Here is a 25,629-nt window from a genome sequence, read left to right as displayed (position 1 = left end):
AGCGTTTGTCCACAGACAGCTTTCTGGATCATGTGGCCAGCATGACTAAACTGCTTCTGGCACACGGGATACCGTGACGGAAACCAGAGCGCACGGAAACGTCGTTTACCTTCCCGCCGCAGCAGTACCTATTTATCTGCTTGCACTGGCATGCTTTTGAACTGCTAGGTTAGCAGGAGCTGGGACAGACCAACGGGAGCTCACTCTATCCCGCGGATTCGAACAGCTGACTTTCTGATGGAGATAGTAACCCTGGTCTGTTTTAGGAAGGAATCTCCACTGACCATGCTAGCAAAAACTAATATTATCAGTGGCCACTTTTCTCCGATGTAAGATCTGGAGACCTGCTATCTAAAATAGGCATGCTTGCTCCCTTAACACACGTGTCACATATTATGGGAAAGGGCCCAGGTTGAACCCCCAGCATCGCCAGGTAGGGCTAGGAGAGACTCCTTGTCTGAAATCCTGGAGAGCCACTGCCAGTCAGTGTGGGAATGTTTAGGAGTGTGGATGAGTATATATTATTTTATATATCCCAGCTTGTGTGAGCAAGCTCCAAACTTAGCAGAGTCACATTCCCTTTTAAAACAGCAGAAAACGGTTGCATAGGCTTGCTAAAGCCTCTATAAAATATATATATATTCCTGGTATATTCCCCTTGTTCCCTCTTAAAAGCAAAGACACAACAAAGTACTGATTATTAGATATAATAGAGTTTACTTACATTCATCCATGAGTACAGGCTCAAAGAGGCAGATAAGTTTAGATAAATCTATTTACATGCGGTGAAGCTGCTTCCATATGGGAACAGGCTTCACCTCTGCTTCTCTCAGCTGCAGGCTGAGAGAGAGCATCCTGCTAATTCAAAAGACGAGGCAAAATGGGAGGTCTTCTTTGGGTTCTTGTTCCCAGGTAAGACCACACCTACTTCTGGTTCCTGTAACTCAGTCCAGGTAAACAGGAAGTTAAGCCTGGAGGACTGAGTTACCTTCATGTCCACTCTAGCAGTGTTGTGTTTGGCTGCTCTGTGTTTACATCCCACAGTCAGTTCAGACAGTACTGAGCTACAGGGACCAGTGGTCTCCCTCTGTATAGGGCTGCTTCATTGGTGCTATCACACTTCTCATGGTGGGGAGGGCGAACCAGAGCACCACAAGTCCCATAGAGGAAGCCATTCTAATTTCTGTCTCTCTTACACAATAAACACTAAAAGGTCCTAGATCTCTGTCCCAGTTTATTAGCAATAATGCTTTGTTAAAAGGCAACAATGTCTGTTGCATAGCAAATGTCCCACTGCAGAGTGTATGTAAAACACGTTAACATAAAAGGCCCATTTACGCACATTATATAAGTAATAATAATATGCTGGATCCAAAATGCCCTTCTTCTGCATACAGGAAGAGCTTCCTGCTCATGCACTAGAATATTGTGTCAAAATAGCGAAACTGTTTAAATGATGTTGTTCTGCTTGTTCAAGGTATGAGAATTCTGCTTGCAGGTATGATAATTGCTATAGAATTTGCCTATCACAGTCATACCTTGGTTTTCAAACAGCCTAGTTTTTGAACGTTTTGGCTCCCAAAGGATCGAAACCTAGAAGTGACTGTTCCGGTTTTCGAACATTCTTTTGGAAGCCGAACGTCCAACCTTCCTGCAGCCAATCAGAAGCTGTGTTTTGGTTTTTGAACACTCTGGAAGTCGAACGGACTGCCGGAACGGATTCCATTCGACTTCCAAAGTGCGACTGTGTAACACTGCAGAGACATAGACCAGTACTTGTAAAACAGCACTCAGCTACTTTCCTTCAACTCATGGTTCTTTCAACCCCACCCAATAAATGTACACACTTCTAAGGTCAATTCTGAATTCTCTCCGGGAAAGCAACTAATATGATTAAATGGTTTCATTCCTTCAGGTAGATCTTACCACATATCTCCATTATGAGTTTGATTACGTCTTCTTTCTGAAAGAGAGGAGCCAGTTCAGTTGTGATTTCAGATTTGGAACTCAGTTATGCATCATTGCCTAATTGTTGTTTTTTTTTCTTTTCTTTCCCTAATGGAAAATTGAATGCTTGCTTTGCATAAAGCAAGTGACTGGATGTTTTCATACACTAAAAAGTATTATTGTTACAGTGATATTCAGATGGTTCTCTGAACATGTCTAAAAGAGGGGAAAGAATCATGTCTACTTGCATGGGAGTGGAAATTGCCAAAGTTCGCTCAATTCTCTCATGTCCAGAATGGAAATTAGTGTGGCAAATGCAATCCGTGTTTTCTGCTGTTTTCACAACAGTCCGCAAACAATATTTAATTGAGAATGTGTATCATTTGTGTATTGTCCTCCCCCTCCCCCTGCCATTTGTATTTCGTGTTCTTTGCATTGAAATGAATGGCCTTTGCATTGAAATTAATGGTAAGGTATAATGCAACAACATGTAACTGATTGCATAAAATTCTGTCTGCCACAGCAAGACAAACAACATGGTTTTTCCCAAAATCTGAACTGTAGCAGATTAGAAACAGCGTTGAGTACATTGCTCAGAACAGGTTGGAAAACATTTTCCAACAAAATACGTAGTTAAATAATACTTAATCTGTGACAGAAATGTCATTTTTATTTGACGCAACACAAAATATACAAAAAGCCCTGCTGGGTCTGACCAGTGGCCCATCTGGTTCAGCATATTGTTCTCACATCGGCCAAACCAGAAGCTTATAGTAAGTCCACAAGCAGGACCTGGAAAAGACTGATTCATTCCTAGCTGTAATCCAACAACATCTGGTGAGCCACTGATTCCCCATCTCTGATCATAAAGAGTGCCAAGTTGCAGCTTTGACCAACGGTCACATTTTTATGATAAAACACTACATCAGGATATACTTACAGTAAGACCAGGTTCGCCTTTGAGTCCTGAAAATCCCTGAAAGGTTGTATAATGATATAAATTATTAAGTGCCCTATCTTCTGTCATGAAAGAATAAATAAAGTACAGTAGTTGTGTTTTTTTAAGTGTTACCCTTGGTCCTGCAGGTCCAGGTTCTCCAATCTCTCCTTTGTTACCTCTCTTTCCCTGGTCTCCTTTCTCTCCAGAATCCCCCTAATAATAAGATACAACATGGCTACTGCTTTGCATAGGTAAATAACCAGGGGGGGACACATCTTCCTATTGTTTGTTTGTTTGTTTCCTTCTTTATTAAGTTTCTACCTTCCTCCCAAAGGAGCCCAAATTGTTTCTGAAGTGTAGGTGGGTTCCTACGAGGCAAGACACAGTGATAACAGCAAGAACCTTTATTGAACAACATAACTGGGAAACGGGCAAAGCAACTGCTTATATACATTCCTGAAAGCCTGGGCCACTCCCACTCCCAACATGATTGGCTGTCTAAACTTCCCAGCTGCGAATCACAACTCAGAGTTCAAGGCCCAATGGCCAATCCTGAAATGTTCTGTGAATGGACATCATGTATCGAATCAGAACACAGACCACTGAATACATAACAGTTTCCGTGCTTATGATTCAGTTTGGTTGTGCGAACAAAGCTGTTAAGTTATGTGAGGCAGAAGGAACCTTCACCTGCAGCCAGCCATCAGGGATAGCAGCCACGGATAGCTTTCTCATTCATGAACTTGCCCAGTCCTCTTTGAAAGGCATCCAAGCAGTGCCCCGTGGGCTGGAGCCACAGTCTCACCCTCCCATCACCAGCATTGCTGCAGCTTCCCCACAGGGGCGTCTTACCCATAGAGGCTAGTGGCGCGGGGTGCCAAGTTCTGGAGGGCACCAGGGAAGAGGCGGAGGCTGGACGTGGTGGCTCACAGCATTAGCTCACCACTCTCACCCGCCTTCACCATGCAGCGCCACGGCCAAAGCCTCCATCTGCCATGGTGGCCACCATGGTACGAAGCGGCCAGCTGAGCTAGGAGGTGCCGCATCCAGCCTCCGCCTCTTCCCCACCAGAGGAGCCACCCTCTACCTGCAGCACCGCCCTCCCTAAAAAAGGTCGGAAACTCTGGGAAATGGGGGGGGCACAGGTAGCTTTGCACCACGGCGCCGGATATGCTTAAGACAGCCCTGCTTCCCCAGACAGGGTTGAGGAGCGCCAGGGCAGCAGGAGCTCAGGATTGTGCGGGCACATGGATGGGAGTAGCTGTAGAGCCCTGACCTTACTGGTGCTCTTCCCCAGACCTGTCTAGATAAGCTGCAGTGATAATGGAGTTGGGAAGGCAGCTTCACAGCTCCACCACAGGCCGCTGATGGAGATCAGGTGATGGGGAAGATCCCAGGTGAGAGCTGGGAGGGCTCACTCTTCTGTGTGTGGTATAAGGGTTAAGATTTAATTTTGATAGAGGCAGGGGTACCAACTTGAACGAAATATTGGGGGGTATCTGGCCAGGTAAGCCTCGCTCTGCATAATTGGTCACATGATACAGCACACAAACACCATTTGAATGGTAATTCCCATCAACTTGAGGAAGGGCAGCCCCCTCAAATATTTTATTAGAGGGTCTGAAGGAAACTCGGCTCCTATGGATAGAGGGCTTTGCAATTTCCCCTTCCTCTTTTTTCCTTCTTTCTCCTTTCCTTCATTCTTTATTCAGTATTTCTTTATTGGTCCCCCCTTCTCCTTTCTAAATTAGTTAGATTTTTATTGTATTTTATGTTGAAAACTTTTAATAAAAACCGATTTTGAAAAAAGAGATAGATGGGCAACCCTCTTACCTTAGACCCGGGTAGTCCAACCCCCACGGAGCCTTTTTGTCCTGGTAAGCCTTGAACACCCCGATCTCCCTAAAAACAACGTAGAGATTTGCTTAGAAACAGCCTTTGTAAAAAGGCTGTAACGTTTAGCAGCCACAGGCAAAGTACTGTTCCCTCGGTTATTTAGGTCGTTTTCTGTTTGAATGCAGAACTGTCTGCAAGGATTGCATTTGGCTATACCCATATGGACATTTATTAAACATACAGCAAACAAGCATGCAGCAGGAAATCCACTGACAGATGTTTAGCCAGCCGTCTTATCCCTTTGAGCAGAGCAGCTTTCCTGTCACTTCCATATGGAACAGTTATGTTAAATGTGGCCCAAAAGCACCCCCAGGGCTCAGCTGCTCAGCTTAATCAGCCACCAATATTTCTCAGCCACAGGGTTTACTTACATGACCCAGAGACCTAATACACAGATGCTCCTCTCGTGAGACAGCTTCGCATGATGGGAAACAGTTTTCGACTCTATGGTTCTAAGCCAGTGGTTCCCAAACCTGAGCGGCCACTAGAGGTGTCAACGACCATTGGGCTTTGAAAAGCTGGCATCGCTGTATCAAGTTTATCAATTTTGTTGACTCAAGCTACATTGGATTTTGAATAAATGTGCAACTAATTGTTGCTGCTTTTAACGCTGCTGCGTAATCACCTTTCTTAGTGCGTCGTGGTTCAACCACTATTCTGAATAATGCTCTTTAGAGGGTAAGGGGCACTGGGGGTGAGTTTATGACCCCCCCAAAAAGATTCAGAACCACTACTCTTAGCCATCCAAACCACAAGCCCCAGAGCTTCACATACACAAGAAGTGTCACATTCCTGACATCTCTGTGGCCATATAAGGAGTGATGACATTTTTGTAGGTGACAACATACTTGCTTTCTAAATTTTGAATTGCCCCAGAGGAGTCCCTTCTGGACTCTTCATTCATTCATCATTTGGGACTCTCCTCCAGGCCGCAACCCCTCCCCAGGCTGCGCCCCTCACAAGCCGTGTTCTGCACCCTCACTGAGGTTCATGTAAACGAGAAAGTGTTTTTAAAATGCATTGCTCTAAGTCAGATTCTTGTGGGAAGGATCCAGCTCAACATTTGCTTTATTTTTGTTTTATTTTGACAAAGTAATAATCAGAAATAAATAAGGGGGGGAATGTGCACCCCACCACCGAGACCATTCCATTGTAACTATCCAACCTCCCAAAATTTCAACACCTCTTGTGATGGTTTGACTCCTTTCCATTTTAACAGTACAAAGTCTACAAACACCTTCCGTATCTCCTCGAAATCATTTCTCCTGCATATTCCCCGTCTTACCTTAATGGCACATGTCAATTTATCATTGACATGTGGTACCCCGTGTTACGCACGTGATCCGTTCCGGATCGCGGTACGTAATGCGGGCGTGCGTAACACGAATGCCCTAAAAAAAAAAAGACTGGAAAGAACCCTGAAATTCTAGTTTAAAAGGTATGTCACTGCTAGGACACCCTGACACAACATGACGACCTTTTAATTTGTTAGAGCAAACAGTATTTACTCAGTTATTTCACTTCCATGGAAGGGGAAAGTCCAGGGTATGGTACATCCACAGTTCATCAGTTCTTCCAGAATAAATTTCTGTCCTTGATCAGGGTAGAGTTTTAAAGGCCTGATCTTTTCACTCCAATGGGGCTGGCACTCAGTTAAGAAACTACTGTCTGTCAACCAAGTGGACATTTAAAATTTAGGGTTTTGGGGTTTCTTCCCCCTCTTAAGGGACACGGGTGGCGCTATCGTTTAAACCACAGAGCCTAGGGCTTGCCGATCAGAAGGCTGGCGGTTCGAATCCCCATGACGGGGTGAGCTTCCTGTTGCTCAGTCCCTGCTCCTACCAACCTAGCAGTTCGAAAGCACGTCAGAGTGCAAGTAGATAAATAGGTACCGCTCCAGCAGGACGGTAAACAGCGTTTCCGTGCGCTGCTCTGGTTCGCCAGAAGTGGCTTAGTCATGCTGGACACATGACTTGGAAGCTGTACGCTGGCTCCCTCGGCCAGTAAAGCGAGATGAGCGCCGCAACCCCAGAGTTGTCCATGACTGGACCTAATGGTCAGGGGTCCCGTTACCTTTACCTTCCCGTCTTAAGCAGCAACATAAATAGTTCCATGAAACAACTGTGTAATGAAGAGAGGGCAGGGGGAGTCATTTGCAAAAAAAAAAACTTATGTCAGCACCTACATTCTTACCTTAGTTCCTTGTATACTATCTCCAGGAGGACCCTGTGGCCCTGGCAGACCTTTTTGTCCAATAACACCCTAATTTTAAAAAGAAAAAAAGTAAATAAAATTGTCTCAGATTAAGAGAGAGAGGGAGGGAGGGGTGGAGAGTAGTTTTAAGACAACTCTAGGAAGAAGTCAAAATTGTATAGTGTCATGTAAAGTTGTGTGCCCATCTCTACCTTTTCCAAATGCTGGAAACTGTGAAAAGAATTACATATATGAGCCTTTGTAACTGCTTGGGGGGCACTTAAGTGCATTCCTATACATGTCTACTCAGAAGCAGGGATGGACAAATTGATCGATTTCAGTTTCTTGCAGCTTCTTCTTTCGCATCTTAAGTTCAGTTCTTCGGCAATTGGCTTTTTTCTTTTTTAAAAAGAAAGAAAACCCATCGGCATCTTAGTGCAATTTCTCCTAATCAATGAAATTTCACATGCAGTTTTGACTAATGTATACAATTTTGCAAAGCAATTCCCACTAACGGAATTCATTTGTAAGTCATTTTCATGAATAGATGCCTCTTTATGCATGCCATCCAGGAATGTCTGTATTCTTGCATGCATTGGTTGGTTGGTTGGAAAACTGCATTGAAAAATTCAGAGAAGTACAAATTTCAAAGGATAGCCATGTTTCGGTTCATGAATTGGTTCAAAAAGTGTGGATTAAATGGTTTCTCATTAAAATGCAAACAAATCCTATTTTTCACCCCCTGCCGCAACTCAGAAATAAGTCTTACTGAGGTCACTCCAGGTAATTCAAAGGCTGGAGTAAGAGCAGCTATGGAAGTGTTTAGGGTATAAGGAAACTGATAGCACAATCCCACCTATTTCCCCTTCTCTCTGCCCTTGGTCACATTCAACAGCCAGCCGAATTAAATGGCAAAGCTGTCTAGACTATACCATTTCAGGCTTTGGATACACATTTGAAAAACAAAACAAATCCCCGCACACAGAAAGAAGACAGGCTGAGCCTTTTCCCCTGACATGCTGATTCTCTGTGTGCAAGCGCTTATCCTTTGCTCCATAAGGTAAGCAAATGTACATTCACAGCAGTCACCTGAAGACTCAGGCTAAAAAGAGCTGGATAGATGGAGTGAACCACTCATTCCCCATTACTGAGAGCCGTAGGATCAGTAGCATTCTTCTGCAACTAACCCCCCAAACAAAAGCAACACTGCATTCCTTTGCTGGGTGCACTGCATCTAACAATTCGGCCACAAAATGCAACGTTATAGGAAAAAAGTAAGTGCTTCTTTTGCAAGGCCTTCACAAACCTGTAAATTGGCTCCAGAGCATTCCAAGAAAGGTGACTATCAGGTTTAATTTAAATATATAAGGGGCAGGAACTTCTAGATCAGGAGAAGAGAACTTGTGGTACCTACAGATGTTGTTGGACTCCAACTCCCATCAGCCCCAGGTAGCGCAGACAGTGGTCAGGGAAGATGGGAACTGTAGTCAAACAATATCTGGAGGGCCACACTGCATATTCCCAATCCCTCTGCTAGACTGTGCAGAGATTCTTGCCAACCTTGGGCCCAGGTATTCCTATTCCTCTTTGCCCAGGAGGCCCTGGGGGTCCTCTTGCTCCTGGTTCTCCCTAAAGTGAAAAAAGACAAAAAGGAAGAGGTTCGACACAGGTATTACATGCACAGAATTATATGAACGAGCCTGCTTGTTTTCAAAACAAATCACAGAAGAGGATGTTCCAACTTAAAAGCCAGCAAACACTTCCCATAGATATCAATAGCTAAAGGCCACATTACATGTCACATGTGCTATTTATTTACTTATGTGCATTCTCAGGGTAGCCCATAGAGTAAAAAATGCACAATACAGTAACATGTAAAGCACCATTAAAGCAATTCCCAACTAAGGCTTTTTATTTATTTATTTTAGGGACGCGGGTGGCGCTGTGGTCTAAACCACTGAGCCTCTTGGGCTTGCCAATCGGAAGGTCGGCGGTTTGAGTCCCTGAGTCGGGGTGAGCTCCTGTTGCTCTGTCCCAGCTCCTGCCCACCTAGCAGTTCGAAAGCACACCAGTGTAAGTAGATAAATAGGTACCACTGCGGGGAGGAAATAAATGGCATTTCCGTGCGCTGCTCTGGTTTCGCCAGAAGCGGCTTAGTCATGCAGGCCACATGACCTGGAAAAACTGTCTGCGGACAAACGTCAGCTTCCTTGGCCAGTAAAGCGAGATGAGTGCCGCAACCCCAGAGTTGTTCACGTCTGAACTTAACTGTCAGGGGGTTCTTTACCTTTACCTTTACATACATACATACATACATACATACATTTAAAAAGAATATTTAATCGCACACCCAAACCAAAGAGCAGAGAATCAATCCACAGAGCCAGGGGGATATTAGGAGATACAACAAAATTCAAAAAGGAATTGGAAAATAAAAGACATTTAAAACAGCACAGGGGAAGATATTTGTATAAATAATAAGAGATGGTCTCCATGTCCCGTCCCCCCCGCCAGAGAGGGAGGCAATTCGGAGCAGGTAAATATTGAAGAGTGTGGGGAGAGGTCACCAAAATCGTTCTTCACGAAGTTCTCTCTCACTCTCTGAATGATGGGGAAAGTTGCCGGAACTGTTATTTGGAGTAACCTCCTTTTCCCACAGAGTTTCTAACCAGCCCGGCACTTAAAGGTTTAACAATTCAAACACATCATGGAGAAATGTCTAACAAAGCTGCCAGAGATTTAAATAATAGGACAGCTGTTGACAGATTGCTGAGAGCAACTTGATCTTGGTGATATCCCTAAAGGACAAAGGTCTGTTTGACAATTTGCGTACAACTGTGGTTTGTTTAGGGGGAGGAGACGTCTGTGATATTAGAGAGGGGGCAGCCCAACCTTCAAACTAGTTAATCGAGAAGCTTTCAGGGCTGGAATGCTGCGACTTCAACGCTTAAATCCGAGAAGGCTGTTTGACTGGTTTGTGGGTCAGACTGTGAAAAGATCATGAAGATTAGAGCTGCAGCAGTCCTTTAAAAAACCCAACAATCTTACTTGGGAATAAGTCCTATTAAACTCAGAGGAATTTACCGTGGATCACACCTGTGTAGGCTTGCATGGTTGATCCTGAATGCTAAAGATGAGGCCAAACTACATGTTATAGATCTGTGACTGGAAAACATCTGAAAGCAGCTGTGACATGTCCCCATTTGGACTGGTAGTGGGGGGGGAGCTGCAGTGTAGGGACATGAAGTGTCAAATCCTTCCCCCCCCCCCATGGTGGCGTTGCTCCAACCCCACCCCCAAGCAGCTATTATTTGCACATTGAGAGGCACATTGATCCCATGTGCTACCAGCAGGTGGTGCCGAAGGACGAGTCAATTTCTGTATGGGCCTTTTGGTATTTGTGGATGAGTTGAATTTGTAAACCCCACCCCCACCCCCGGCTTTTCTGATTTATTCACCTTAAACATCGTGATTTAACTGGATTGCAAGCTACTTGGGAAACCCAGTCAGATGGGCGGGGTATAAATATGATGATGATGATGATGATGATGATACCTCTCTGAACTCACTACTTAATTTCAAGTAAACCTGAATAGGACCAGGCTGCTTTAACTTTAATTCACAGGACTACTGCAAGCAAATGTTTCTCCTCTTAACCATTTCAAAGACAAGCTGTTCAAAACTTTTACTGTAAATACTTAGATACAGTTTAGGCATGTTGCTAAACCAGCACTCCCTTCTGGATCAGGCCAAAGGCCTATCTAGTCCAGCATTATGTTCTCATGCTGGCCAAACAGATGGGAAAACTGTAAACAGGACCTGAGTGCAATAGCATGTGCTGGCTGGGGCTTCTGGGAGTTTTGAGCTAAACCATGGTTTAGAGTGGAGATGGGAACTCTATGGTCCTCCAGATGTTGTTTGGCTCCAATTCCCATCAACCCCAGCCAACATGACCAAGAGTCAGGGATGACAACATCTGTAGTTCAACAACATCTGCATGGTCAAAGAATCACAGAATCACAGAGCTTGAAGGGACCCTAAGGGCAATCTAGTCCAATCCCCTGCAATGCAAGAATCCTGTTCACAGCCGGCCCTGGATGGGCTCAAACCACCAACCTTTTGGTTAAGAGCCAGGTGCACTGACCCATTGCACCACAGGAGGACTATTGCTTAACTGCAGCTCCCATCATTCCTGACCATTGACCATGATGGCTGAGGATAATGGGAATTGGAGACCTAGAGCATCTGAAGAACCACAGACTTAGGGGGTTGGACTGGATGGCCCTTGTGGTCTCTTTCAACTCTATGATTCTATGACTTAGAGCTACCTGAATGGGCCTATTCTTCTCCCAGGCTCACATACTCCTTTTCTCCCCTGTGTGTCCAAGGGTAGGGGGGACAAGGAACCAGAAGCTTTTCTTTCAATTTTTTAATTAACAATGCCTTCTGGAGTCATCTGAACCATTGGTTATGGTTTAGCACTATGGTTAGTTTCAACAAGACAGCTTCCTAGCCCATGATTTGAAGTTGACTTGTTTTGGAGCGAATCATAGTTGTTAGGTGATACGTAGTCTAAATTAGTGTAAAATCAAACATTAAACAGTTTGCATATACCAGTATATTATATAGAGAGGGGTGTACATCTTACTTTTATGCTCCTCTCGATTAACTCTGTGACCTCTGGTGCATTTATTTTTAAATTGTCCCACTACTGTGAAACACAAGGCTAAGCTTCTCCAAGCGACTGCACATGCAGCGTAAATTTATGGAATGATATGGGTTGGAAACAACTCTATATAAGGGAAATATTATGTATATCTATTGAAGTGTATCCAAAGATATACAAAGAATTACCATGCTGGGCTTTTCGTGTTTTTTTTTTTTTTTTTTTAACAGCAGGAATTTTTCTGCATATTTATTTTTTCTTAATTAAAAAGGGCGAGGGAGGAAGAAAATGCAGTCAGCTGAAATTGAGCTAATGGGCAGTTACCGTGTGTGAGATCAAATAAGATGCCTGGGGCGAGGAACAGACACTCAGCTCTTCACTGGAGTTGAGCCTATTTTTGATAGGCCAGGATCTTAACATGATACGCTTCCTGCAGCTGGCTCTACCTTGCCCCCAGAGATCCCCTCTCCCCCCCCCCAAAAAAACTTTGGCTCTGTTCTTCAGTAAAAATGCTAGGGTAGGCTATTCCCACTGTTGTGGTATCAAGGCTGTGGCTTTACGATTTGCATGCCATATATATATATATATATATATATATATATATATATATATATATTCAGTTGTGATTACAGCCTGCTCCTTTGCCCTTCATGTCTATCCTATACACAACAAGAAGGTCACGCCTATAGTGTTCCCACATCCCACAGGCGGTTTTGAGTGAATCGGGCCTCTGTTTCACCAAATTCCTCCTTTCTGCTGCCTGCATATGTGAGCCATCTCTCAAGCCCAAAGAACAGAGTTCCAATTGAGGTCGAGGGAACATTCTTACGGAGTGATACTTAGTGGAATTCCAACTTGTATGTAAATGTGTTTATAGGGGGCTCTTCGGTTAAACAAAGCTGTTCCTTAAAAAAAAAAAATAGGGGAAATTAGAGCTGTACAGAAGAAGGATGGGAGGGGAAAACCAAGTCCTATTGGTTGCTCTGTGTGCGTGCATGTGTTTTCGATACCTCAGTAATACGGAAAATAAATGACAATGAAAGTGGCGACCAAACCTCTGTGAAAAGGAAAACAATAGCTGCAACAATTTCTATACCACATTTCCAAATATTATCTCAGTAACCAGTATTGAAGCTGGATCTGGGACGATTCGGGACAGATAAAAGAAAGTGCTTCTTCATGGAACTCCTTCCCACAGGAGGTGGTAATGGCCACCAACTTGGAGGGCTTTAAAAGAAGATTGGGCAGAGCCATGGAGGACAAGGCCACCAATGGCTACGAACCACAATGGCTGTGTTCCACCTCCACTGGCAGAGGCAATATGGCTGTCAGGGACTGGACAGAGGAGGAATGGTGGAGATGGCCTCCCCAGCCTGGGCCTTCCAGAGAAGAGGAAGACAGTATATATTTACAACAGGGGTTTGTGGGAGGTCACAGCTCAGAGGCAGATGAGGGGGAAAGTTGGGAAGTAATGGGAGAGGGGGAAGCAGAACCGGAGCAGCTAGCTGACACGTTATCACTAGAAAGCATTCCAGACCCCACTTCTCCCAGAACCTGGGGGGGATTGAAAGTGGAGAGCAAAGGGCTCGGAGACAAATGGCCCCAAGCAGCCACCGTAAGCTGGGTGGTGCTCTTGACAATTGAAGAGAGAAGGGGGGGGGAGATTACTCGGAGCAACTCCGCTACTCCAAGAGACAGCTTTTCTAAGCCTCTCTCTGTGAATATTGAATAAAAGACATTGGTAAGAACTCTCCTTGTTTATCTATTCCTGGCAACCTACCGGGGGGGGGGGGCGTTCAGATTCCCTGACGCCTGACAATGGCTCTGAGTACAAATTGCGAGAAATCATAGTTGGGGGGAATACTGTTGTGCTCAGGTTCTGCTTGCGGGCTTCCTGCATCAATGGCTATGCCTGTGTCAACCCCTGGACCATGGTAAAAGGTATTATTTGCATAACTGCACTAAAGCCAATATGTGAAGATTGTTTTCCGCCACACAAACTGTTCCTTCTTACAGGTGCAGGGATCCATAATAGCTGCGGCTTCAAGGATTTGTCTGAAAGAATAAGGCCACTGAAGTGCAGGTTGTTTCTCTTATTTAATGAACAAGCGGATTATTGTTTTTTTCAGCTTCTTGGGTACAAATATTCAGGGGTCCTGATAAGGAACTGGCCCATGGAGCCAAAATGTTCCCCCCGCCATGGTCTAGAGCTGTGATGGCCAAACATGGCCCTCCAACTGTTTTGAGACTACAATTCCCACTGGTCCTGTTAGCTAGGGATGATGGGATTTGTAGTCCCAAAACAGCTGGAGGGCCAAGTTTGGCCATCACTGGTCTAGAGGGTTACCACGGGGAAGTGGGATGAGGCAGGAGCAGGAAGGGGGAACGGTGAGCAGAACAAACAGAGAGGCACAGTCCCTAGTATACAGAAATGCACACTGCATTCCTCGGAAGCAACAAGCAGCAGAACTTTTGCTGCATCTAATTTTTAATAGCTCCAATTCCGCAAATGGAATGATTTTATAAGAATGCTCATATGACAACCATGGAATGTAGGAAGCGCTCTCTCTCTCTCTCTCTCTCTCTCTCTTCTATTTACCACTACAAACTGGCTTGCCACTGCCAGAATATGCTCCAGAGTACTATAAATGATTTATCTGTTTGTTTTGACAAATTCCTGTGCTGTTTTGTTCACATGGGGACAGAAATGTTTAGCAGTGTTGAGGGCGGCCCACCAAAGAGCTCAAGACATACTGAATTGTGCATTTTATTTTATGGATCAGCTGTGACAGGTTTTGATTTCCCTATGTAAATTGGGACTCAGAAGGCAACAGCAGATTTTTACATTGCTAAAGAAGAGGGTTGATTGAAAGCGGTCAGATTTAGACAAGCACACACAAATATTTCACACAGAGTTTCTATGGACTCTTCAAATTTTAAAGTAGTGTTTAAAAAGCCATTTATTTGGGGCCACCTTTCCTTAATTTCAGCTTTTCTTTAAACACCCATAGCTGAGAGGACAGCATTTTTGTTTTGCTGTTTTCTCTGTTTTTAAAAGAAAACATGGCCTATGCTTTTAAAACACTTGCTGTACTGCTGAAATTTTAAATTGCTGATTTCTGAGAGTTGGTATGGATTTTTTATTATTATTTTTTTTAAATGAAAGCTAGTCACATTGGGTGGGCCATTACCCCAAATGGCAGCTTGACGTAAGGAAATAAACAAACATCGTGCCAGAGGTCTAACTTCTGTCAACACTTAAAGGGCTACGTCGAGATGGATTCTGTCCACTTTATAAAAGTTATGTTACTGATCAAGAAGAAACTGTGATTTAGGTTCATTTCTGAGGAAATATAAGAATATAGAAGAGCCTGCTGGATCAGGCCAGGGACCCATCTAGTCCAGCATCCTGTTCTCACAGAGGCCAACCAGATGCCTGTGGGAAACCTGCAAGCAGGACCTCAGTGCAAGAACATTCTCCTCAATATGGAGGGAAACAGTGCATAGAATTTGTTTTAACTGCCTTTAATGACAGTTATCTATTAAAATTATACGTGTTACTTTAGCATGAGTACCTTTTGGCCAGGGTCCCCTGCTCCTTTAAGACCTCTTGGTCCCTGAACGCCAGGCATTCCCTGAGGTCCCTAGAACGACGTCAGAAAAATACAGGCTGGTTAGTCTCACAGAACCGAAGGATGTACAAATAATGGGATTTTGGCCTCAACCTAGAAGCTTTTATTTTTTCATTAAAAAAAGATGCACTTTTAAAATTTAATTTAATCTGTTGTTAAAATTGTATCCTACCTTTCCACCAGGGTGGCAAAACCATATTAAAACAAATGCAATTAATAAAACAAAACAGAAATAACAGAAAATAAACAGCATAAAAACAAGGCAAGTAAAACACCAATAAGAATTAATCAAAACATAAAACCAATTTCAATACATAAGATAAGAGAGGAAGGAGATGCCGAAAGCTGTAGGCAGTATATCCCCAGTGGTGGGCTAAGTGGCAGAAACGTAAATTAAACCAGCCTAAGATTCTGTCAAGGGCAGAGAAGAACGCTAACCTTGAAAGGGGGAGAGACTGGGAAAGTAACAATGTCCCCACAAAAACAGACTGGTTAGCAAAAACGATTGAATATTTACATATTGCAAAGTTAACAGAGAGACTAAGAGGAAACACTATACAAAAAGTTAACAAGGAATGGACGGTATTTAAAGAATATCTCAAAAACTATACGGATGAGGTGGGTCTCCTGACAGACATAGAATGAATCTAAAAAACAGAGAAAACACACAGTAAAATTTGTTTAGAAAAATAATTAGAAAAATGGAACAAACAAAAATGGATTAATAAATTGCAAAACAGCACAATGAGAACAGTTGGAAGTCAAACGCTGATGGTGTATTTATGTTGGGTAGGTATGTAGGTAATGTATGTTTTGCAGGTATGTATGTATGGCATTGTATTGTGTGCTATGTATTGTATGTATTGTATCGTATCACATTGTTTATGTATAATAAAGGAAAATTATTTTAAAAAGAAAAGAAAGGGGGAGAGACTCTTCTGGTCGCTATGAAGATAAGAGGCACACTGGAGCTCTGAAGGCACTTGAGACCCCCAAGGAGGCAAGGTGTGTCACTTCAGGAAACTGAGGACAGTGTACTATTCTTGTCATTTACCTTTTACCTCTTACCTATCACAAATTAGAGGTGAAATTATACTTACTGGTGCACCTGGATAGCCATCCCCCTTTGCTCCAGGAAGTCCAGGTGGCCCCGGTAAGCCTGGAGAACCCTGAAGACAAACAATCAACGTCAATATCAATTATCTAAACATCGTATTATTAACTCTTAATGTATGTCGGCATGCAAGAAAGCAAAACTGGCAGCCTGCCATGTCACAGCATGCATAGATTATGCCCGGGACAGAGAAGCTTCACTTTCCTATTGTACTTCTGGTTGGAAAGGACTCGGGGAGGGAGGTGGAAGCTGTTGCTCATCGGGCAGAATAATACCAGGGAAAGTGTTCATGATCTGGACATTGACATTTGCAAATTGGAGAACTGGCGATACTTGAGAACCGGCTTGCACCACAAGCCACAATGAAAAGCATGCTGTGCTTGGGAAAATTCAGAAGTGGTATATGATATAATGCAAGTGAAACTCTTCTTCCAAGAAGACGGGAGGAGCAGAAGTCATGCTGGACATGTCTGACTCCTCAGGGTGTGCCTAAAGGATTCCTCTGGTTTGTTGCCAGTGTTTTAAAATATCAAGTAGTTTCCCCATTAATTATTTCAATAACGAAGGAAATCAGGGGCAAGGGGTCTTGTCTCTATTTTGACTTCCAAATTCCTGCACTGGGAAGAGTTGCCAAACAGATGTTCTCACTTTGTGAACAGCCAAAATAGGATAACAATACCCTTCTCTTATGAACTGAGGATTTTGTCCCAAATATTCCTCCTGATTTTAGAAGGTGTAAGTATTGCTGCATCTTCATTTCACAATATCCTAAATCTGACGTCCACACCATCGAAAGGCTTACATCAATTGATAGACTGTGGCATTTCAGACTGAGGGTGTTTGAATGCTCCCCTAAGTATGGGTTTTGTTTTTGTTTTTTAAAAAACTGTGTACATATAAAACTAGCGTGTCTGGATTACTGCCATCATAATTTATCTGTTTCTATCTTTTATTCCATGGGGTGAATACATCAACCAATATTTACTAGAAACAGATAATATAAACCACACCTGAACTATGGACACTTTTCTCCTGACCCAAAACATAATGTACTTAAATAAAAACAAGTCCCCATCTTTGGGCACATTCGGAAGACCAGGGCCCATGGAATAGCAGCTTAAAAATTTCCTTCCTGCTGCCTGTAACTATAAGAAATCTGCAATCTCTAGCTGCCTAATATGTGGTTAACCGAAGTGTTTCCACTCCTCTACCTCCTGGGATTTCTGAAGGCCAGACTAGACATGCCGCTAAATGTGTCTTTGCATTTAAAATGCAAGTGTTTACAATGTTTTGTTTTCTAAAAAAAATAACTTTACAGTTGTACCATGGAAGCCGAATGCCTTGGCACTCGTACATTTTAGCTCCTGAACACTGCAAACCCGGAAGTGAGTGTTCTGGTTTGCGAATGTTCTTTGGAAGCCAAACGTCCGGTGCTGCTTCCGCGGCTTCTGATTGGCTGCAGGAGCTTCCTGCAGCCAATCGGAAGCCACGCCTTGGTTTCTGAACATTTTGGAAGTCGAACGGGCTCTGTTCGACTTCCAAGGCACGACTGCATTGGGTAATCAAAATATTTTACAATGAATTGCAACAAAGACTCGGATGGCAGCTTGCTATTATAAATCCATTGCACCTGGTTGGATATGACTTCAGATTACTGCTGACATTTGATTACTCAATAAAGAGGGCCACTTAAGCTTGATATCACTTACTATTATTATTTTATTACTTACCCTTCACCCGAAGGCCCCAGGACGGGTTACAACAATTTAAAACACAAAATTAAAAACTATTCAAAAATGTACAAGTACAAAAAATGATATTGCAACAAATAAGGTGGGTCCTGAAAATACACATTCCAGGTGTCAAAAGCCAAGATAAAGATAATCTTCAGTATTTGCCAAAAAACTGTATAATGAAGTGGCCGGATGCACCTCTGTAGGGAGGGAGCACCATAACTTAGAGGCTGCTACAAAGAATGCCCTCTTCTGGGTCACCACCACCCCAAACTCCTGAGGGTGGTGGAACTACCAAAAAGGCCCCCTCTGCCAATCTTAACACTTGAGAAGGTCTGTAGGCAGAGGAGGGGGTGACATTTGGGCCCCCGAGTCATTTAGGGCTTTAAACACTAATGTGAGCACCTTGAATTGGGCTCAAAACAAGCTGGAAGCCAGTTTCAAAACAGAGGTGGTATGTGATCTAAATGGAACCCCAGCCAGTAATTTGAGGCTTAGGGCCTTAGCATGTCTTTAACCAGCCCTGATCCTGCCCAACAAGCTTAAAAACACCCAAGTTAGTATTTCATTCTACTTCTTTGTATGTGGTCATATTGAATCAGCTTGCCAATATTTTGCTTTATTAAAACTGCACACCTGAGGTCCCATGATTGAATTTCCAGGGTTTCCATCGCTCCCGGGAGGTCCTGCATACCCTTGCTCCCCCTAAACGTACACACGAAAGAACACATCTTTATTAAAGGATTGCACAATTTTGGAGGAAAGTACCCCCCACATTGCTTTTTTTGGGGGGGGGGGGCAAATTGTTGCTTCTGAAATTATGTGCTTGGAGATGTTCTTTCTACAAATCACACCTATGAGAAAAAATAGGAAGGATTTATTTAACATGGTACCAAACAGGAAAGAAACTGAACGTAACACGGCCAGTCTCTTAAGACTTACAGCTATTTTGGATCCCATCTACTACACACAGTCAGGACTGACCCAAGACATTTTGCTAGAAGTGAAGGGTTAGAAGGTTACCCCCCCCCCCATTTCACATATAGGATCTGACTAGACTGGCAATTCCACCTTATTTCAACACTGGCGATTTAACAACACCCTCCACCATCCCTGAAGGCAGCAGGCTAACTTAAGAGCTGCAAGGCAGGCCGTGTGGTACACGGAGTTCTGGGTAGGCTCCTTCCACTGCCCTCTCCCACACCCGTTAGCATCTGTTGCCTGAGTCCACCATCCCGCTCTGCCTAATGGTAGAGCTGGCCCTGCATACTATCTGTAAGGAAGGACCATAGCTGCTGAGATATGCTTTGTGTATGAAAGGTCTTGGGTTCAACCCTTGGCATCTCCAGGAAAGGCCGGGGAAGGTCTCCTATCTGAAATCCTACAGAGCTGCTACCAGTTAGCATTTATAATATTGCACTAGATAGTCCAGTGCTGTTACTTGGCATAAGATTCCTGTATTCCACAGAGCACTCTTCCTGTGCAAGCACAATGAGCATGAAAGGAGATTTCAGAATATGTGTTAGATCTACAACTAATTCTTCCTGTAGCAATCAGACCGTACAAATTTATGTTGCAAACTGCTCTGAGATCTAAGGATGAAGGGCAGTATGCAACAAACAACAACAACAACAACAACAACACGTCATTTACCTTGGGGCCAGGAAGCCCACGAATGGAAGGTCCAGGGCTACCAACTGAACCTTTGATTCCAGATTCACCCTGAAGAAGAAATATATAATCAATGCATGTCTATATTTTCAGCAACATATTCACACGACGACAAGGAGTCCTAATGTACTGGCTTTCAAGAGGACCCTAAAACATTTTGCCTAGCTGCAAAATGATAATTTGATATACAGTAATTGGTTCCTGAATTCATTAGAAAGGACTCAGTTTTCTGAACTAGGGTTTTGGAGCCACAGCAACTGCTCTTCGTTTGATCATAGCGTTTTTCAGGATAGCTACAATCTAGCTACTATTCTATCATTTTGCTTCCTTTCTGCTAATTTTAATTTCAGCGGGATGCGTCTTTGGTGACGTAGCCTGTGCTCTCCATTGGTGCTTGCGATCGTGGAGAAGTTAGGTTCCTTGTCTTCATTTGGAAATCAGCTAAGACTAGGGACCTCTCTGCCCATGCTGTCTGTCCCTTGTTCATTCCAATCAGCTGCCTGGTCCAGGGATGGGGAGTCTCAAGCCTGAGCGCTGAATGCAGGCCCTCAGACCTCTCTATCTGTTCCTCAGGACTCTGCCCAAGGCCACACCCCTTCTCCCAAGGCCACACCCTTCACTGGCCCTGACTTGCATCCTCCCTGAGTATTTCTGCCTGGTTATAATGTGTACATGACCTGTGGCCCTAGGGCGTTCTCCTAGAAGGGGTTGCAGCCCTTGAGCTGGAAAGTCTTTCCCACCTGTGGCCAAGATAGTTGAGCACTAGCTTCTGCCACGTGGACTATGGTAGTCAGGTGCGTTATATGAATTGTATTTGATGCACTGCACACAGACAGGCCCTTAGGAGACAGAACCCACACAGAGAGAAGCAACACAGAAAGTAACACACCTTTGGTCCCGGATCACCTGGCAAACCTCTTTGACCATCATTTCCTTTTGCTCCTCTTTGTCCCTCTTCACCCTAATTGATAAAATAAAATAAAATAAAATAAAATAAAATAAAATAAAATAAAATAAAATAAAATAAAATAAAATAAAATAAAATAAAATAAAATACTGTGGTACAAAGCTATTTCTATCCAACATATATTTATGGGTGTTTTTTTAAGAATATCTAAAATGAAAATTGATAATTGATGAGCCCTGAAATAGTTAACTATCAATTCTATCCGAGAATTCTTTTTTTTATTTTTAGGGCAGGTCTGCAAAATGGGGGTGAGGGTGGGGTTCCCATTGGCCAATACAATTTCCTTTGGGTTTTCATATGAAATCTGCCATTCAGTTGCTGGATAACTGCAAGTGGTTCTGAGCTGTCACCACAAAATTGTCACATACTGATGAGTGTCGGTGGTCCCAGAGAAGAGCAAAGGGACGGAAGGAGCTCCAGAAACAACAGACCACGAGGTCAAACTTCAAGATTAGTGCCTTTGCCCAGTATTTCATTAAAGAGTCTCCAGGAGGAAAAAGCAGCCTAATTTTTCAGTTGGATAAACATTCATTTCAATGAAAATTCTGGTGTTAACTTTCAGAATACACTATTAATATTTCATTATCTTGTAATTTTATTCTTCCTGTTTTAAGTACAGATAGGGTGAACCTACAGATCAGCAGCTTGCCAAAACCAGCCCTTTGGAACCTTCTTCTCTATTAGGGCCACTTACTTTTAAGGACAAGGCAGGCGCTGTGATGTTTTTATTATTAAAAAGAAAAAACTTTCAGAAGGATGTACACACTTGGAAGTTGTTGTAGTTGTAGCTATAGCCCCTGCCTGACATGAATTGTGTGTAGAACAAATGCAGGCAGGAATACAGAGGGACATCATAGCGGTGGAAGCATCTGTGGCGGAATAATGCCTGCTGATGATTCAGGTTCATTATGGGTTAACCTATCACTCCCATGTTAGGCAGGTGTTCCCTGGGAGGCGGAGCTAGTTGGCATTCTAAAAGGAGGGGGAACAACCGTAAAAAGGCAGTTGGGGGTTTGGCAGTTGGGGGTGGAGGATTAGAGAGAGAAAATGTGAGGTTAGGCTTTGGGGAATGGGAGGAAAGGTCATTACCATTGCTAAAGGGATGCAGGAAATATTATAACAAAGCTGAATTACATGAGAAGAAGATTTGTACCAGTAATAACCCGAGACATCCATGTTTTCAAGTTACCTAATAAAGTTAAATGTGCTTAAACGTTTGTTGAATCTGGCAGTGTATCAGTACCTTAAGAGGTGTGACTAAGAGGAGAGAACAAAGCTTTCCTGGGGAAGAGGAAACTGTTTGCTTATTCTCCTGTCATACAGAGGGCTGGACAGTGAAGCCAAGTGTGCCACTTATTTGCCTAAAGGGAAGGCAAACTGCAGTAGTTGGGAACCCTCGTAGGGAGATCCCATAGGTGGCAAAAGGTTTTCAACCGTAGAGCCCTGAGGTACCCCAGAGACAACTCCCATATGAACACTGAAGGATTCATCCTAGTTGTCAGTGAAATTTAGGGAGAGCCACTGTTGGGGAAGTATTGAAGGGGAGGGAATAGTATCCCACACAGCATCTGCCTGTGGACTTCGCAAGTTCAATTCCCCATCTGTACAGGTGCATAAGGGCATCTCTACACAGTTGGGGAGACTTGCAGCCCACAAGAACTCTATCCAGTTTTGTTTTCATAAGTAATATTGAAAACAATTGAACTATGGAATATTTGTGATTAAAAGGCATCAGTCCTACAACTTCCTTCACTTAGAGTCCCCCCCTGTTGTTAATTCACTCACCCTCACACTTCCAAAACACATTTACTCAGTCTTACCTTTGGACCCACCTCCCCCTTTCCTGGAATTCCCTCTGGACCTCTTGGGCCAGGTAATCCTTGTTCCCCCTAACAAAAATAAAAAGAGGGTATTAATTTTCACACAGCTTTCATTTGCCTTATTAATTTATGCTCCGCCATTCAGTAAACTGCATCTCTGGTGCAGCTTAAATACTTTCTAAAAATACAATAAAATACAAAGGACAAACACAACAATCTGAAACTGGAAAATCTCAGCAGCACAAGACATCTGGAGGACAGCCATAATGCAGTGGTAGAGCATATGTTTTGCATGTAGATGGTCCCAGACACAATCCCAGGCACCTCTAGGTAGGGTTGGAAGCAGCTGAGAGCCAGTGGGGTGTAGTGGATAGTGTGTCGGACTAGGACCTGAAAGACCAGGGTTCAAATCCCCACTAGGCTATGAGGCTCACTGGGTGACTTTGGGCCAGTCACCATATTCTTTCAGTCTAATGTACCTCACAGGGTTCTTGTGAGGATTAAATGAGGAGGAGACTCGTGTATACCACCTCGAGTTCCTTGGAGAAAAAGGTGGCATATAGATGCAGTAAGTAAATAAGTACATAGTATACAGCCTCTCTCTTTTTATTATTTTCCTCAATCTCAACCTTCCTGTATGCTAAGTTCCTAAATTATCCTCCAATTACCTGGCAGTCCTACTGAGGATATTGTCATTCTTGCTCTGAGAAAAGGCCATGAGCTGTGCTCCCTCACATTCCCCTACACCACTGCAGGGGGCACAAATAAGATTTCTCAGGCCGAAAGCCGAAATCTTGGGTCTTTATGCTGAGGAATGGTTTGTCAAGGGTGAGTACACTGCAAACCGAACTTGGACCTTTTGTTTTAGACGAACGGCTAACAAACAAAATGGTGTTACCTTTTTCCCAGATGCTCCTGATAGACCTGGCTTCCCACTTTCTCCTGGAAATCCTGGTCTTCCTGGTTCTCCCTTTGGAAGGAGGTTAAAAAAACAAGCAAGTTGGAACACACCATTGGATCAATTGGGGAGGGATGCTTTATCCTTTTTATTCTACAATGTTGCCTAGTGGGCTCAGCATAGGTTGTTTGAATATCTGTTCCTTATCTTAACTTCCCTTGATAATGTCGACGATCGGTGAGGCACTGATGCTTTATGGACCACTACTTCTGTGCATTTTGTCAAAAATACCACTGCTATTAATAGTTGAGCTATTAGCAATTGGTGCAACTGGAATATATCTGGTACCTATACCAGAGTTCCAAAAGTATCACAAGAAGCAGCCATTAGTGTTACAAAGCTGAACTATCAGGGAGCAAGGCACACCTCTGAAAGAAAGCTCTGGAAGTCAATTTCCTTTTTTAAAAAAAGGCAGTTTCAAAACATTTAGATACAAGTGTTCAAAACAGGCTCACTTTAGGTCCAGGCTGTCCAATTCCTGTTGGTCCAACTTCTCCTTTTGGTCCAGACGCACCCTCTTGTCCCTTAGAACAACAAAAATATTTATACTGACCACACTAAGTAACGTTTTCTCCTAATTTATTTGCTATTAATGTAGGGTATGTGTGTGTACTCATTCAACAGCCCTTCCTTCAACAGGTTCTCAGAGCACCTAACAAAAAGTTAAACTTACAATAAAACAAACAAAAGCATGATGAAAGCAGTCAACAGAATTAAAACCCCCAAGGGAGAGACTGAAGGTAAAATGGTGTCAAGCTTCTCTGGGGAGAGCATTCCACAGTCTTGGTGCTACCACTGAGTAGGCCCTTTTGGCTATACCCATCCGCTGAAGGGGGTCACCTGAAGAACAGCCTCTGTTGAAGATCTTGAGAGTAAGGCAGACAACTAAGTCCAGATAGCATGAGCACACAACACTGGTCCTTTTTCATTGACTTCCCATACATTTCAACATCCCAGTCAAAGTGCTGGTTTTAGCCTGCATCCTTTGGAATCCAAATACCTGAAGGCAGTGGTTCCCAGAAACTGAACTAATTATGGTGGAGACAGGTCAGAACAGAAACCGCTGCCTTAATGCATCCTTAGCTGCAGCGATCGTTCCATTTCTAAAACACGGCATTGTGCGCTTTGAGGCAAGAACATTCCTCCAATACAACAGAGGGGAAGCTTTAAGTGCTGGTCAGAATGTGGTCATGTACATGTCTTTGAGATCACCCACTGATATTGTGGATCTTTCCCACAAAGATCAAGGATGGAATGTGGCTCAAAAGAGAGAGAACTGTGTTTCCTTTCCATTGCTCCCATCAAATAACATCCTTCAAGAAATGTTTTATCTTTGACCGGGAAGTTGGTCTTATGAGTATCTGTGCACACACTTCCCAGTTCTTGATTTTCAGTCAGTCATGGAAATGCAGATGTAGAAGCAGATCACAGAAATTTTAATTTTCTACTAGTAGGGTTGCCATATGTCCTCTTTTTCCAGGACATGTGCTGTTTTTCATGGGTAGAGTTGTCACCCATAGTTAAAAGTAGATATCAGCAAATGTGTCCTCTTTTTTGCTCTTCAAACCATTATGATGTTTTTAGGTGGATAAGAATGGGCTTATCAAAACAGATATGGTTTAAAACCTATACTTTATTAAGATTTATGTCAAGTCCTCGTAAGGGCCAAATAAACACAATGAGGCAGCCACATGTATGGTATCTTTGTGTAGCAATGGACAAATCTGAAACTGAATCTGACCCCCCCCCCAATGTACAATACATTTATTCCAAGTTCAATGCATACCTTTGGTCCAGGCAGACCAATGCCTCGTGACCCTTTCACCCCAGGCACACCTTTTGGACCTTGAATGCCCTAAAGAGATAAAAGCATGAAGTTTATCAGAACTGCCCTTCCTTAGATAGTAGAGATCCTGAAAATAAAGCCAAGGGTTGTGACCTTACAAGCTTTAGTCACAAGGAAAAGCAGGTCACAAAAATGTATTGTGATTCTGTGTGCACACACACAGGCATGCAGGGTAATTTGTAAGTTCAACACAACCTCCCCCCTCCCCAAATAAAAATTCTATTAAATTCTAGCCTTTCTTTTATC

At 43.3% G+C, this 25,629-nt stretch overlaps 1 protein-coding gene across 3 annotated transcripts in view; it reads right to left on the bottom strand.

Annotated features, from left to right (window-relative positions):
- The window catches only part of COL28A1 (collagen type XXVIII alpha 1 chain), a 68,309-nt gene that overhangs the window by 6,742 nt on the left and 35,938 nt on the right, over window positions 1-25,629 (bottom strand). For all 3 annotated transcript variants that reach the window (XM_033165584.1, XM_033165585.1, XM_033165586.1), the window contains exons 17-31: window positions 25,324-25,392; window positions 23,993-24,061; window positions 23,478-23,549; window positions 22,580-22,648; window positions 20,682-20,753; window positions 19,775-19,843; window positions 18,758-18,826; window positions 16,375-16,443; window positions 15,218-15,286; window positions 8,537-8,605; window positions 6,977-7,045; window positions 4,721-4,789; window positions 3,020-3,100; window positions 2,888-2,923; window positions 1,927-1,963 (exon numbers count right to left, since the gene is read on the bottom strand). In XM_033165584.1, the coding sequence (XP_033021475.1) occupies window positions 1,927-1,963; window positions 2,888-2,923; window positions 3,020-3,100; window positions 4,721-4,789; window positions 6,977-7,045; window positions 8,537-8,605; window positions 15,218-15,286; window positions 16,375-16,443; window positions 18,758-18,826; window positions 19,775-19,843; window positions 20,682-20,753; window positions 22,580-22,648; window positions 23,478-23,549; window positions 23,993-24,061; window positions 25,324-25,392 (988 nt within the window). The remainder of the gene's footprint in view (window positions 1-1,926; window positions 1,964-2,887; window positions 2,924-3,019; window positions 3,101-4,720; window positions 4,790-6,976; window positions 7,046-8,536; window positions 8,606-15,217; window positions 15,287-16,374; window positions 16,444-18,757; window positions 18,827-19,774; window positions 19,844-20,681; window positions 20,754-22,579; window positions 22,649-23,477; window positions 23,550-23,992; window positions 24,062-25,323; window positions 25,393-25,629) is intronic.

Source organism: Lacerta agilis, chromosome 12, assembly GCF_009819535.1.
Source record: "Lacerta agilis isolate rLacAgi1 chromosome 12, rLacAgi1.pri, whole genome shotgun sequence".
Classification (NCBI taxonomy): Eukaryota; Metazoa; Chordata; class Lepidosauria; order Squamata; family Lacertidae; genus Lacerta; species Lacerta agilis.
Note: the sequence above shows the minus strand (reverse complement) of the source record. Positions and strands in the feature narration are given on the sequence as shown.